General features: G+C 50.9%; 1 protein-coding gene across 6 annotated transcripts in view; it reads left to right on the forward strand.

Moving 5' to 3' along the window:
- ARHGEF10L (Rho guanine nucleotide exchange factor 10 like) overlaps nucleotides 1–15,846 on the forward strand; it is a 103,937-nt gene extending 88,091 nt beyond the window's left edge. For 4 of the 6 annotated variants that reach the window (XM_040423028.1, XM_040423045.1, XM_040423065.1 and 1 more), the window contains 8 exons: nucleotides 1,388–1,509; nucleotides 5,042–5,128; nucleotides 6,305–6,519; nucleotides 6,967–7,121; nucleotides 8,418–8,560; nucleotides 11,092–11,260; nucleotides 12,333–12,455; nucleotides 13,938–14,470. In XM_040423028.1, the coding sequence (XP_040278962.1) occupies nucleotides 1,388–1,509; nucleotides 5,042–5,128; nucleotides 6,305–6,519; nucleotides 6,967–7,121; nucleotides 8,418–8,560; nucleotides 11,092–11,260; nucleotides 12,333–12,455; nucleotides 13,938–14,470 (1,547 nt within the window). Of the gene's footprint in view, nucleotides 1–1,387; nucleotides 1,510–5,041; nucleotides 5,129–6,304; nucleotides 6,520–6,966; nucleotides 7,122–8,417; nucleotides 8,561–11,091; nucleotides 11,261–12,332; nucleotides 12,456–13,937 lie in introns of all 6 variants that reach the window. The other 2 variants (XM_040423074.1, XM_040423036.1) reach the window with 1 other exon arrangement.
- The last annotated feature ends 435 nt before the right edge of the window (nucleotides 15,847–16,281 follow it).

Genomic DNA, 16,281 nt, shown 5'->3' on the forward strand with positions numbered 1-16,281 from the left:
TATTAGAAAGAGATTGTCATGTACTATATGATGTCCGTTTTTTTTTTTTTTTACATCAGTCATGGCGTCACCCCTTTAAGAAACCATCCATTATACCTGTTCTAGGGTTTTAGAGGCCTCTGGGTTGAAGCTAGTGACTGTTTGCGAATGGCATTCCTTGCTGCAATCTCGGTCGCTGGGGGCAGTTCAGGACATCTTCCGAGCAAGATCTCCCCTTTAAATAACTTGCCCCGAGGGCTCCTGGGAAAGTAATCATATATATTTTTTTTCTCTTTCTTTATTTTGCCGTCATAATCTCAAGTAGGTGGCTTGTTCTCTCTCTTCAAAAGACCCTTCAGAAAGGAGAGAGGAGTCGGAGGCTTCTCTTGAAAATTGCAGGGACAAAGAGGTTTTCAACTGTGAAAGTATTTTAGCGTTTAGCCAGCGTGCACATCCACAATAACGAGCGGCCTATAGAGAAACGCGTCAGCGTTCTGAATGGGCCCTCTCCTGCGCTCCTCGCTCCCCTGCCTCATCAGGGCTTTTTAGAAGAATTCGGCCCCGTACGTCTCATCGTTATCTTCTTCTTGGCTCTCGCAGCCGCCGCTGAGAAGCGAAATGGCAGGAAATTTGTTTTAAATCATCCTGGAAAACGCACTTCTTTAATGCCCCCGATGTCTCAGCGTCAGATGATTGCGTTTCATGGTCTAAACGCCTTCTTTTTTTTTTTTTTTTTTATCTTCAAAGCCTGAGGGAAGAGAAGTGTAACTCGTTAAAAAGACCATTCAGCTCTAATGGGAAGAAATTACTTTTTTTCTGCTTGATTGGTAACTGCACATAGAGGCACCCACCTCCGTTCAGGCGCTCAGCGGGTTAATTGCACCTACGTCACCTTCCTCCGCTCTTCCCTCTACCTGACCAGGTTATTTTTACTTCTTTTCTTACTTTACTTTTCTTATTTTACTACTTTACTTCTTACATCTTTTGGATGGTTTTCGTCAGTCTGGATTTGCAAATTTTATTTTTTTTCTTTTTAAGGAGAAATGACTCGACAAAGCAGTTCATTAACAAACGTCTCCGAATTTTTCCCCTGGAGATGGAGGAATCGCATTATGCTTCTGCTGAGCCTGATGTACACGGTCAGGACTTCTCTGCGCAGGCGTTGTAGTATGCAGAGGCCTCTTAAGCAGGTCAACCGCAGAGCACGTCGCAGCCGCCAGGTCCTAACCTAAGTGACAGCTGTCATTGGCTGACAAGTTCTCCCGTAACCGCAGCGCAATAGAAAAGGCAGATGAGAAATGCGTAGTTGTCATGTGACGACCATATTGGTTAGGGTTGGTCACAGCAGGGTGTAATATGCACATCATTTTATATTCTCCTCTAATTGATTCTTCTTACCTGTTCCCAGGAGAGGAAAACCTTCCGGGTTGGCTGTGTCCCGAGGAGGAGAAAAAAATGAAAATTCCATTCTGGTCTCCAACTATGGTTTGTCGCCTCCCTGCCTTCTCCACAAAAGCCTCCGACTTACAGGTGAGTTACAGGTGCAGACTGCAGCCTGAATTTCACAGTTCCTATGGTCTTGTATGACAGCATGTCACCCCTTGTCTCCCCAGGCCATTCCTCATCTATCTTGACGGACCTTTCTTCCTCCGTCTCGATGGGCCATTCACCTCATCTCTCTCCAGGCCATTTGCCCGCCCTGTCTTTTCAGGCCATTTGCCCGCCGTGTCTTTTCAGGCCATTTGCCCGCCGTGTCTTTTCAGGCCATTTGCCCGCCCTGTCTTTTCAGGCCATTTGCCCGCCCTGTCTTTTCAGGCCATTTGCCCGCCCTGTCTTTTCAGGCCATTTGCCCGCCCTGTCTTTTCAGGCCATTTGCCCGCCCTGTCTTTTCAGGCCATTTGCCCGCCCTGTCTTTTCAGGCCATTTGCCCGCCCTGTCTTTTCAGGCCATTTGCCCGCCCTGTCTTTTCAGGCCATTTGCCCGCCCTGTCTTTTCAGGCCATTTGCCCGCCCTGTCTTTTCAGGCCATTTGCCCGCCCTGTCTTTTCAGGCCATTTGCCCGCCCTGTCTTTTCAGGCCATTTGCCCGCCCTGTCTTTTCAGGCCATTTGCCCGCCCTGTCTTTTCAGGCCATTTGCCCGCCCTGTCTTTTCAGGCCATTTGCCCGCCCTGTCTTTTCAGGCCATTTGCCCGCCCTGTCTTTTCAGGCCATTTGCCCGCCCTGTCTTTTCAGGCCATTTGCCCGCCCTGTCTTTTCAGGCCATTTGCCCGCCCTGTCTTTTCAGGCCATTTGCCCGCCCTGTCTTTTCAGGCCATTTGCCCGCCCTGTCTTTTCAGGCCATTTGCCCGCCCTGTCTTTTCAGGCCATTTGCCCGCCCTGTCTTTTCAGGCCATTTGCCCGCCCTGTCTTTTCAGGCCATTTGCCCGCCCTGTCTTTTCAGGCCATTTGCCCGCCCTGTCTTTTCAGGCCATTTGCCCGCCCTGTCTTTTCAGGCCATTTGCCCGCCCTGTCTTTTCAGGCCATTTGCCCGCCCTGTCTTTTCAGGCCATTTGCCCGCCCTGTCTTTTCAGGCCATTTGCCCGCCCTGTCTTTTCAGGCCATTTGCCCGCCCTGTCTTTTCAGGCCATTTGCCCGCCCTGTCTTTTCAGGCCATTTGCCCGCCCTGTCTTTTCAGGCCATTTGCCCGCCCTGTCTTTTCAGGCCATTTGCCCGCCCTGTCTTTTCAGGCCATTTGCCCGCCCTGTCTTTTCAGGCCATTCGCCCCCGCCCCGTCTTTTCAGGCCATTCGCCCCCGCCCCGTCTTTTCAGGCCATTCGCCCCCGCCCCGTCTTTTCAGGCCATTCGCCCCCGCCCCGTCTTTTCAGGCCATTCGCCCCCGCCCCGTCTGCTGTCCAGGCTCAATATTTCAGCAGGTCCTTGTCACAGTCTTCAAATTTTTCTAAAATAATAAACAAACAGGGAGACTATTTCCATTCATTACATTAGTCTATTCTATGGAGAATTGGGGTACAGACAAGACATGCCCTGCTTTAGTACAGTCATGCGGCGGTGACATTGACTGAGGATTGATTTTGACTTCCATCACGCTTCAGGATTTCCAGGTTCACATCCTGACAAGGTTAAATCTGTCTCTCATTTTCTTAAGAGGGGTAAAATTAATGCAAATTGTAATTACTCGACAGCGGCCAATCTGATGTAATGTGCAGTAAATGAGATGGAAGAAGATGAATAAATGTCTGGAAGCAGCCTGAGGATCTAGCCTGGTGTAATAGCCAGTGGGGGCTGGAGATTCAGGCAGGATAGTAGTATTATATTCCCCACCTACTGCACTTAACATTGAAATTCAGCTTATCTGGTGCCTCCTGCCTCATTCTGTGTCTCTAGATATGTTGTTGTGCTTCCTGCTTTTGTCCTTGGGCCTGCTTATTTTTGCCCTTGCACCTGCTGCATCTCCCCCTGTGCCTCCTGTATTTGCACTTGGGCCCCCTGCTTCTGTCCTTGGGCCCCCTGCTTCTGTCCTTGGGCCCCCTGCTTCTGTCCTTGGGCCCCCTGCTTCTGTCCTTGGGCCCCCTGCTTCTGTCCTTGGGCCCCCTGCTTCTGTCCTTGGGCCCCCTGCTTCTGTCCTTGGGCCCCCTGCTTCTGTCCTTGGGCCCCCTGCTTCTGTCCTTGCGCCCCCTGCTTCTGTCCTTGCGCCCCCTGCTTCTGTCCTTGCGCCCCCTGCTTCTGTCCTTGCGCCCCCTGCTTCTGTCCTTGCGCCCCCTGCTTCTGTCCTTGCGCCCCCTGCTTCTGTCCTTGCGCCCCCTGCTTCTGTCCTTGCGCCCCCTGCTTCTGTCCTTGCGCCCCCTGCTTCTGTCCTTGCGCCCCCTGCTTCTGTCCTTGCGCCCCCTGCTTCTGTCCTTGCGCCCCCTGCTTCTGTCCTTGCGCCCCCTGCTTCTGTCCTTGCGCCCCCTGCTTCTGTCCTTGCGCCCCCTGCTTCTGTCCTTGCGCCCCCTGCTTCTGTCCTTGCGCCCCCTGCTTCTGTCCTTGCGCCCCCCGCTTCTGTCCTTGCGCCCCCCGCTTCTGTCCTTGCGCCCCCCGCTTCTGTCCTTGCGCCCCCCGCTTCTGTCCTTGCGCCCCCCGCTTCTGTCCTTGCGCCCCCCGCTTCTGTCCTTGCGCCCCCCGCTTCTGTCCTTGCGCCCCCCGCTTCTGTCCTTGCGCCCCCTGCTTCATCTCTGTAGGCTCTGGAGTGCAGCCGGTTTCAGACAGCTTTCTGCAGGACATGGCTTCATTATTATGTCAGTCCTGTATTATTAACCCCTTTGGCTGCAGTGATAGTATTACCCTTTTGGATTCTGCCCTGTGTTTCCCGACCATTGAGTCCACTCTGTGGGTGCAGTAACATCCAGATTAGTTGAGGTCCAATATGTCATTTATAGAAAGCTCTTGATGAAGACTCCTGGCTGAACTGTGGAGATGGTTCCCTCCGCCGCCCCCTCTCCAGTAACAGCTGGGATGTGACAGGTCATTTGGAGATCTTCCGATGCCGGGCAGCCCAGCGCAGGTCCGCTGGGAGCGCCAGGCTCGCTGCCCCTGTCCGCACATCACACTTGTTTATGCTAATTAAAACAAATGTGATTTCTCATCCCGACCGTCGTTGCCTCCACATCCCCAGCGACAAGCAGAGACCTTTCATGCAGTCAAATAAGGATGCCTGGAAACTTTTAACTTTTTTTTTTCTTCCTGCCCAGAAGCAATGACTGAGAAGGACGCCAGCAGCTGCATGGCACAGTGACGGGCGCAAGCTGAAAACACGGCATTTCCCGTCGTCACTTTGATCATTTATTTATAAGCTGGTAACATATTGTGCAGCTCAGAGGAGACCCAGCTGCTCGTGCCTCCATCCAGTCCGCTCCTGGCCGGCCAAATTCCCTCCCTGCGCTCCTGGTATTCGCTGTGATAAGTGACTGATACCAGCCGCTCCTCTTATAATGCTCCAGCACTGTCATAGGCACTGACGTCTGTTAGTGGCCCTTTAAGATTGATATGACTTTATATCTTCTTATTTTTTCATTTTGTTTTTGCAGCTAGGTGGCGCTATTCACACTCCGGTACAGAACTCCCTTCTGGGCTTGTCCTCTGTCAGCACCTCGCTGCCTCAGGGATACTTATGGGTAAGTTTTCCTTGTCTTTTTCTATAAGATAACCTTATGATATGCAGATTTTATTCCTGTGTCCTGGCATCTTCCAAGTCTTATGTCGGCGGAGGGAGAAAACTGCTGCAGAGGACCAGATGTGTGAACCTTCATGATGCATCTCCATGAAATTCATGGCATTAAAGGGGTTGTCCCATCTGGGACATTGATGGCACCTGCGTCCAGAACGGGGCACACCATGCATGCGCAGCTTGCTTTCCATTCACTACTATGGGACTTCCAAAAATAGTCGAGCTAGCACTTGGTTATTTTGGGAATTCCCATAGTGGTGAACAGAAGCTCTGATTGCGCATCCGCGGTGCACTTTCCTTCACTTCAAGGGCCCCATTCTACAGGTGGGACCCACACGTCTCTGACATTGATGGCGTATTCTAGTGATGTGCCATTAATGTCCCAGATAGGAATACCCCTTTAATTATCATGACTTCTACTCCAGTCACTTCAAGAGCTGAATTCACAATTCTGCCCCATCTTGTGCTAAGATACAACCCCTAAGAAATAATCCATCAGGACAACCTTTTATCACTGGATAAATGTATAGCGGGCCATTGCAGGGGTAGTATGGCATGGTGCCCATCCAGATGATACTGTGACTGTACATGGTGACATTGAGCCCTCAGACCTCTGAAGCAGCTCTCTGACTGAGCAGGGTTCTGTAGAGGAGAACCACCACCAGTGATGGTCAACCGCTGGGACCCCCACGATCAGGAGGACATGTGGTTGCACAATTCCATTCAACTGTATGGGATTGGTAGAGCGGCATTGGACATGCGTGATGAGTCTGACCACTCCATTTGAATAGGGGAACCTGGGACTCTTGTGACCAGTGGTGGTCCTAGTGGTCGGACCCCTTTGATCTAACCACAGTATTGTTTGTGGGAACCCCCCCAATGCCATCGCACACATAAAAATACAAACCTACAACAACATAAATTAGCAATGCACCACAGCATGTCCTGTACAGAGACTGGACAGCAGGGGGCAGCAGAGAGATGAGACCAGGGTAAACAGGAAACCAGCAGAATTGTGAATGCAGCTCTGCATGTGACTGGATCATTGCCAGGTAAGTACAGCGAAGTACTGTATGTAGATTTAACCCGTATGATAACTTCACAGTCTTGTCTCTGCTTCCAGGTTGGCGGGGGTCAGGAGGATGGTCCCGGTCAGATCCAGATCTTCTCCTTGAACCATACCTCTCCACGGATGCTGAAGGCCTTCCCGCTGCCGTCTCGCGTGCTGTGTGTGGAGAACGTGTGCGGTAAAGTGAATGATGAGGGCTGCGAGAATGAGGAGGACTACGTGTCTGCTCCGGTGCAGCCGGCCGTGTGCGTGGGGCTCCAGGATGGCAGGTGAGGGGACGCTGAGAGGTGTGATGTGGGGTGCAACACCCTCCAACCTCAGGGCCTCATTCTCACATCATTCCAGCAGGGCATATGGTGACGCGGTTATTTGATCGCTGGTAATCCCACTAACCCCTCCATGCAAATGACGTAAATGTAGCATAGCACGATGTTGGCTCTTTACATAGGACATTTTGGGTTTATGGGATAATGCACCTGAATCCAGAGAGGACGAGGAGCACTCTGCAGCAGAACGAGTGTGACCGGCTGATCCAGTGGAGCTGTACTTGCAGCCTCCTGACACCATAATCTTGTCTCATGGTATATAATGAAGATGCACCTATGACTTATAGATAAGCAGCTTTGCAGCGCCTGACGTTGGCACACTTACCAGCAGCTATTACTGGGGTTGTCACACTTCCGGCATTAACTTTTTTTATTGCCTTTTCTCTGCAGTATAATGGTGTACAGCAGCGTGGACACTGGCTCCACCTGTCTGATGGCGCTAAGGAGTCCTGACCTGCAGCCCGTTCTCTGTCTCCGTCATAGCCCCAGTCACCTGTGTGCAGGACTGCAAGATGGCACTTTAGCACTGTACCCCCAAAACCAAGGTAAGATATCGGCACTCTCTATTCTAACACATACGCCCGTGCTATCTACCAATAACAGGTCTAAATAACGGTGAAATTACTGTGGGGTCCCCGGTGCAATGACACACTGATTTGGGGTACAGAAAATTGACACTCTAACACTTGGGGTACAAGGTAATGATGCAGTGATATTTTCTGTAGAGGACAATGACACACTGACACATGGGGTACAGGATAATGACACACTGACACTTGGGGTACAGGATAATGACACACTGACACTTGGGGTACAGGATAATGACACTGACACTTGGGGTACAGGATAATGACTCGCTGACACTTGGGGTACAGGATAATGACTCGCTGACACTTGGGGTACAGGATAATGACTCGCTGACACTTGGGGTACAGGATAATGACTCGCTGACACTTGGGGTACAGGATAATGACTCGCTGACACTTGGGGTACAGGATAATGACACGCTGACACTTGGGGTACAGGATAATGACACGCTGACACTTGGGGTACAGGATAATGACTCGCTGACACTTGGGGTACAGGATAATGACTCGCTGACACTTGGGGTACAGGATAATGACTCGCTGACACTTGGGGTACAGGATAATGACTCGCTGACACTTGGGGTACAGGATAATGACTCGCTGACACTTGGGGTACAGGATAATGACTCGCTGACACTTGGGGTACAGGATAATGACTCGCTGACACTTGGGGTACAGGATAATGACACACTGAGGCTACTTTCACACTAGCGTTTGGGGCTCCGCTTGTGAGTTCCGTTTGAAGGCTCTCACGAGCCGCCCCGAACGGATCCGTCCAGCCCTAATGCATTCTGAGTGGATGCGGATCCGCTCAGAATGCATCAGTCTGGCAGCGTTCAGCCTCCGCTCCGCTCAGCAAGCGGACACCTGAACGCAGCTTGCAGCGTTCGGGTGTCCGCCTGGCCGTGCGGAGGCAAACGGATCCGTCCAGACTTACAATGTAAGTCAATGGGGACGGATCCGTTTGAAGTTGACACAGTATGGCTCAATTTTCAAACGGATCCGTCCCCCATTGACTTTCAATGTAAAGTCAAAACGGATCCGTTTGCATTATCATGAAAAAAATAAAAAATAAATAAAAATATATATATATTTTTTTTTTGTTCATGCTAATGCAAACGGATCCGTTCTGAACGGATCTAAGCGTTTGCATTATAGGTGCGGATCGGTCTGTGCAGATACCAGACGGATCCGCACCTAACGCAGGTGTTAAAGTAGCCTGACCTGTAATGAGCTCTTCCCTCTCTTCATCAGGTGGTCTTTGGGACCCTGAAAACCCTTCCACTGTGCGTGTTGGTACCAGCCCGGTCCGGGCTTTGTTGGCCCTTGATGATTGCTTGTGGGCAAGCTGCCGGAACCGGGTGACTGTGTTGGAAACGGATCCTCTGAAAGCACAGGTAAGACGTGGCCATCGCGGTCAGTGAGATCACATGTCCTGAGGCCGCCATCAGTGAAGGAGTTAAGGCTGTGTACGGTCGGTCCCCCTCCCGGGGCCCGCTGCTCAGCTGCCGTTTGCTCTATTATTTACTCCGTTCTACACTTCGCATATTTTAACGTCCAAACTAAGTTTGCATCTATTAAAGCTCATAACTCAGCTGCTGGCGCCTCCTGATGAATAATACATCGGCAGCGCAGCGTTATCGAAGGCGCGCACACACTGACCGCCGCCGTAAAATATGCAGATGGCGCAGAGAATGGCGGGTAAAGGAAGATATGTAAATTGTCGCTTGCTTGGCCTATCTGTAATAAATGGCGCCCAGGGCGCTCCAGATAGCGGGGCCGGCGGAGCTCTGGAGCATAGGGGGAATAGTAAGAAGCAGCACTACAACTCCCAAGGCGAGACCCCCAACAGTGCGCTTCACGGAAGGAAACCCCAAATATTAGATCAGTTGTCTAAACTGGACAGCCCTTGAAACCACAGGTGGTTTAGCCTGGGTGATTATTCCAGAAGGGGGCGCCACTGGCTTATCAAGACTGGGTAAACACAGGGCGGAAAGTAGTTTTTTACTGATATCTGATCCTCCACATCCCACAGGTTGTCACCCAGCTTTCCCAGACTACCGCCTACTTCTGCTGCACTACGCTCTCCTCTTAGGGTCCATTCACACGTTCGCAATTTCGTTCCGCATTTTGCGGAACGGAATTGCGGACCCATTCATTTCTATGGGGCAGCACGATGTGCTGCCCGGATCCGGAATTGCGGATCCACACTTCCGGGTCCGCAATTCCAATCGCCAAAAAAATAAAAGATGTCCTATTCTTGTCCGCAATTGCGGACAAGAATAGGCATTTTCTGTTAAGTGCCGGCGATGTGCGGTCCGCAAAATGAGGAACGCACATCGCTGATGTCCGGATCCGCAAAACACACGCGGACGTGTGAATGGACCCTTACTGCTATGTTTCCCACCCAAAAAACTAGGAAAGCTGCATGTCGACCCCTGTGGGAGAGCTAATAGCTCTTGGATTGTCACCCAGCTTTCCGGCCTCTTTATGTAGTAGTATACCTCCTATTCAGGACTGTAGAAAAGCTGGGTGACATCGCTTTTGTTAGAGCACCATCTGTTCATACCAGTTGTCACCCAACTTTCCCAGACTCCTGAACAGCAAAACTGCCTATTTATGCAGCTGTACAGCCGCCTATTCAGAAAAAGCTGGGTGACTGCGCCTATGTCGGAGCCCTAACAGTGTCCATAGCAGTTGTCACCCAGCTTTCCAAGACCCTTGAACAGAAAATCTGCAACAGTACAGACACCTTTTCAGGACTGTATAAAAAAAAACAGGTGACAGCCCTGGGGTGGGAGGTCTATGAGGGTCACTAATGGTGGTCACCCAACTTTCCCAGACTCCTGAACACGAAATCTGCCTATTTTGGCAACAGTACAGCGGCCTATTCAGGACTATAGAAAAGCTGGGTGACAGCACTTATGTTGGAGCTGGTGTCCATAGTGGTTGTCACCCAGCTTTCCTAGACTCCTGAACAGCAAATCTGCCTATTTATGCCACATATTCAGGACTGTAGAAAACCTGGGCTGTAGTGGTTGTGTTGGAGCTTTGTCCATGGTGGTTGTCACCCAGCTTTCCAACATGCTTTAACACCTGGGACTTTTTGTCATTTATTTCTTTTTTTTGGGGGGGGGGGTGCGCTATAATACCGTTCCCCCCCCCCTCCATGCAAATAATCTGCGTGCAACGACTTGAACATTTCCCCTTTAAATTCAGTTGACGCCTATAGACGGCTGGTGATTTTCCTGCATTTTCTCCGCACTCTGCAGAATAGCAGCAGCCGGCTGCACCCCCCCCCCCATCCCGCTCCCCCATGCTCTTTTGGGAAATTGGTTGTATCGCTAGCGTCATGCCTGGTAAGCGCACCAGGACTGGCGCTCTGCTCGATTGACTCTGGTCGTTGCATCCAGTGGTAATGACACGGTCACAGTTTACTGCAGGAACAATTGTAACCAGGATTTAATTATAACTATTGATTATCCCGGAGATGTGGGGGTGTAAATTAATTAGTCCTCGCCCGCAGTCTCTTCCTTGGTTCCTGATTCTGCCCCCCCTCCCGGGATGAGGAACACGGGCGGTTAAATGATCTCGTCTCATGTGGAGCAGTGAGTAAGAGAACACCCCCCCCCCCAGCTCTGGGGCAGGAGAGTGGGGACTGTCTTTATCATGATATCATCCATAGTCATGTTTTGGGCGGCCACGTTCATTTATTGGTTGGATTTGGGGGGGTGCATCTATTGCTAAATTGGTTTTACGGAAATGAAGCGTCATGATCACATAATGAGAAGTTCTGCAACTTTGCGGCCCGATTTTCTCATCATTTTCAAGATCTCTGCTTGCTGTCGTCTTAATATATGTTTTATTTGCAGAAGACTGGACCAGCCCTTTAAGTCTTTTGGTCATTTTTCTTTTTCTCCCCCTGCAGAGTTTTGAGGCCATACAAGACGAGGGGGTGAGCGTTACCCACATGATCCGAGCTGGCGGGGGGGTGTGGATGGCGTTTTCCGAGGGTTCATCTATTCGCCTCTTCCACACGGAGACTCTGGAACTATTGCAAGAAATTAATATTTCCACCCGGACTCTGCTGCTGCCAGGTGAGGAGATGCTGGCCTCCATCACGCTTCTGGGTGATGACGCTCCAGGTCGTTCCTTTCCGACAAAAAACGAAATCGGTTGTCACATTTTCGTCTCTGTTCACACCAGAGCTGCATCCAAAAATCTGCGCTCAAAGATCAGACATGGCTTAGACCTGCCGGATGACCAGAAAGCAGGGTTGTTGCTGCAGCTCTGGATGTGACTAGATTATAAGGTTATCCAACCCCTATAATGCCCCCAAAATGCCCGGGCACCGCATACAGGTTATACTTCCCCTGCTCCCCGGCAACCAAGTCGCTCCTGATGCACTTCCTTTGTGCGGATCAAAACTTCGGGGTCCACCGGCGATGCTAGGGAGGCGCATCTTCGCCACGGCCTGCTATTGGCTGCTCCCCCCGTCGTGAATAATTTTATCCATACGACGGGGAGATGCAGCGGCGGCCGTGCGGGCGTCAGGAGCGATGCGGCTGCCGGTGAGCGGGATAAGTATAACCTGTATGAGGTGCCCGGGCATTTTGGTTGGCAATATAGGGGTTGGATAACCCCTTTAAGTGGCGTTTTCCTTGGATGGTGGCAGCTGTCTGTGCAGGAAATGTTCGGTGCAGACCCCACAGCTCGCTGCTTGGAGGGTCTATGGTTATGGCTCTGCCGGGGGGGGACACGACCCCTCAGCTCTATTTGTGATAGTTGGCCAGTATGGAGAGGGTCGGCTGTCAGGTTAATGATCCCATATTGCGTCTCTCCTCCGGTGATGGTCCGAGGCCCCCGGTACTACCGTGCAGGAAGCAGATGCTTCGTGTCCATAATGAGCAGGGTTGTCGGAGTTCGGATGAGCGGGCACAGTGGTGTCTGTCCTGGGGTGGGCAACTGCCGGCCGTATGGAGAAGAAGCTAGCGATATATGGCACAGATTGGATGAAGCTCGTGGCCCCCGCCTCAGTGAACGGCGAGCTTAATCCGAGCTGACGCCCTCAACATGTTACTCACTGGTGCTGGGCGAGCGTCGTTTTGTCTGCTTTGGTATCTGTGAAGTAAGATGGTAACTAGAATCATTTTGAACGTCTCCCCACAGGACAGAAGAATCCTCGGGTCACCAGCCTGCTGATATGCCAGGGGTTACTGTGGGTGGGCACTCACCTGGGCATTCTCATCACCCTACCTGTGCCAAAGCTGGAGGGAATCCCCAAAATCACAGGTAGGAATGATTGGCGGGTTTCCCTACTATATATCCGCTCCAATGTTGTGCTGTATAAATCGCCCATAATGCACTTTTCTGTGACTCTCACCACCCATAATGCACTGCTCTGTGACTCTCACCACCCATAATGCACTGCTCTGTGACTCTCACCACCCATAATGCTCTGCTCTGTGACTCTCACCACCCATAATGCTCTGCTCTGTGACTCTCACCACCCATAATGCACTGCTCTGTGACTTACCACCCATAATGCACTGGTCTGTGACTCTCACCACCCATAATGCACTGCTCTGTGACTCTCACCACCCATAATGCTCTGCTCTGTGACTCTCACCACCCATAATGCACTGCTCTGTGACTCTCACCACCCATAATGCACTGCTCTGTGACTCTCACCACCCATAATGCACTGCTCTGTGACTCTCACCACCCATAATGCACTGCTCTGTGACTCTCACCACCCATAATGCACTGCTCTGTGACTCTCACCACCCATAATGCACTGGTCTGTGACTCTCACCACCCATAATGCTCTGGTCTGTGACTCTCACCACCCATAATGCACTGCTCTGTGACTCTCACCACCCATAATGCACTGCTCTGTGACTCTCCACACCCATAATGCACTGCTCTGTGACTCTCCACACCCATAATGCACTGCTCTGTGACTCTCACCACCCATAATGCACTGCTCTGTGACTCTCACCACCCATAATGCACTGCTCTGTGACTCTCACCACCCATAATGCACTGCTCTGTGACTCTCACCACCCATAATGCACTGCTCTGTGACTCTCACCACCCATAATGCACTGCTCTGTGACTCTCACCACCCATAATGCACTGCTCTGTGACTCTCACCACCCATAATGCACTGCTCTGTGACTCTCACCACCCATAATGCACTGGTCTGTGACTCTCACCACCCATAATGCACTGGTCTGTGACTCTCACTACCCATAATGCACTGCTCTGTGACTCTCCACACCCATAATGCACTGCTCTGTGACTCTCACCACCCATAATGCACTGCTCTGTGACTCTCACCACCCATAATGCACTGCTCTGTGACTCTCACCACCCATAATGCACTGGTCTGTGACTCTCACCACCCATAATGCACCGCTCTGTGACTCTCACCACCCATAATGCATTGCTCTGTGACTCTCCACACCCATAATGCATTGCTCTGTGACTCTCACCACCCATAATGCACTGCTGTAGGAGGCACCACTAACACACCACTGTGTGGACCACTTATAATGCACTGCTCCTATAGGACCCACCTATAAAACCCACTGTGTAGATTCATAGTGCACTTTTATTACACTGGTGGGTTATTCAGTTGTGCAGACCCCCACACTGCACTACTGCATATACGATTCATGCTGGGAGTTGTACTACAATGCAATGCCCCGAGTAGAGATCCCACACAATCCACTGCTCTTACATCTTCTACTTTCTCTTCTTTTCCACTAGGGAAAGGGATGGTCTCTCTCAACGGACATTGCGGGCCGGTGCAGTTCCTCACTGTGGCCTGGAGCACCATGGCTCCCCAAGCCCTTAGGACAGAGCAGGGATCATCAGAAGATGTACGGGAAAGTGATGGGGCAACAGAAGCGAGAGACGCTTCAGATGGTCAGTCCCAGGACCCCACTCCTAATAACCTCCCCCCTTCACGCCTGAAAGGGATCCTTCTCCAGTACCGGCTGCGCGGCACCTCTCACCTCCCCGGCCACCACCTCTCAGCCAGGGAAGGTTCCAGATCGGACAACGCTTCCCTAGAAACCACCGAGGAAGACGGCTCTATATACGAGATGACAGATGATCCCGACGTGTGGTTCAGAAGCCGACCTTGTGCCAAGGACACTAATCGTAAGGAGGTCACCTCAGTGGTGATTATATCAGGAGGACCCGGTTACCGGAACTTCAGTCCTTTCCACGCCAACGTCCAGGGCGGTGGTGAAACGGACAGCTCTCTGCTCATGTGGCAGCTGCCTCTCATCCTATAGCACAGGACGGACAGGATCGTTCCTGATGGGGGCGTCAGCACCGAGCCCCCCCCCCCCCCAAAATGCTGTTTTCTGGGGTTTGCTACCCTCTAATGTTTACACTCTTCTCTGATGAGGACGAGCGCCACAGCTGGAAGAGACGTCACAGTGAGAGGCAAGAAGAACGGGACCTCCTTAGGGTGACATGTGGATCAGTCCAATGGTGGTGATCTGTAGATGTGAGAAGGTTCTGGTTCGTTGGTGGCACTGAACCTGATATTTATTGACTCTATATACAGTATAGTTATGTGGAATTATCATAATCCCAGAACCTGGGGCTTGGATACACTCAGATGAACGTATCTAATGCTGTCTGCAAAAGGAAATGTAATAATGAACCCATCTGAATGGTCAGGAACAAGGCGCAGCCCCCCCATCCTCATCACAGGTCAACGCATGCATAGCGTATATGTCCGGAACCTGTGTAGTAAAAGCTCTATCCTCCAGTGCAGCGTATCTGACTAACATCACAGGATGATCCCTCCTGGCTGCCCCCATCAGCCTGTAGACCGCTATACGTGGCCACTTATAATTAGTACTCTTCTCCTCCACCTCTCCTGCTGCCGTAGATTAGGAAGGTGCCTACAGTTGGAGGGTTGTGCGGGATTTCTTGGCTCTCGGGCTGCCAGTGCCTTTACTGCTGGTTCAGTGTCTGCACCGTAGCGCGTAGCAATAGTGTTTACCGTTCTGATGTAGCAAAAATACATCAGACAATGCAGCTCTGGAGGTAACTGGAGTATGCATGATGTAGCTAAAGATCAGCATCTAGGTGACGTAAAATATTGCAGCGTTTCATGCTCGCGGTCAGCGGAAGTGCCTTACAGTAAAAAAAAATAAAAAAATGGAGGGACTTGATGGGTGGTAAGACCCAACTGGACCTTCATTGTAAACTGCTAGCAATTCATAACTTCTAGCAGGAATAATAAAGGAACGGCACAACATGGAGTCATAAGAATAGATGCTCCAAGTTCATTATTAAAGGGGAAATGCAAGTAGTTAATAAAATAGACATGTCCGGATTGGTGAGAGGTCCCCCCATAGTGCACAGCGAAGATTGGTACAAGGACAAGCTATGTATATAGGGAATCTGTGGATGACACGAGCAGGCTGTCAATGAAAGGGTTAGCCGTGAGGCGGCGACGGCGACATGTGACCCAGCGGGAGACTCGGCGAGAAAGAGAGACGCAATTAGCAGCTTGTCTGCAGATGTCATTGTACCGAGCAGCTGTTCTCCTATAATGTACATATGTGAGTGTAAATATACAGATTTCTAAGTGTACATGATGTATATATCATCAGCCCGAATAAACCGCCCGCCACCTACAAGGCTTACAATCCCTGGGAGTCCTGGTGCTTTGTACCCGTTATTGTGTCTTACGCCTTCTTCACACGAGCGTGACGGATTAGGTCCGGATGCGTTCAGTGAAACTCGCAGCATTTTGCAACCAAGTTCAGTCAGTTTTGTCTGCAATTTGCGTTCAGTTTTTTTTCCGCGCGAGTGCAATGCGTTTTGATGCGTTTTTCACTCGCGTGATAAAAAAAAAATAATGAAGGTTTATAAACATCTCCTAGCAATCATCAGTGAAAAACGCATTACATACGCACTTGTTTCCGGATGCAATGCGTTTTTCACTGAAGCCCCATTCATTTCTATGGGGCCGGGGCTGCGTGAAAAACGCAGAATACAGAACATGCTGCGTTTTTTTTCACGCGACTCAGGACTGAGGCGTGAAAAAAAACGCTCATGTACAAAGACCCATTGAAGTGAACGG

The sequence above is a fragment of the Bufo bufo genome, chromosome 1 (genome assembly GCF_905171765.1).
Source record: "Bufo bufo chromosome 1, aBufBuf1.1, whole genome shotgun sequence".
Taxonomy (NCBI): Eukaryota; Metazoa; Chordata; class Amphibia; order Anura; family Bufonidae; genus Bufo; species Bufo bufo.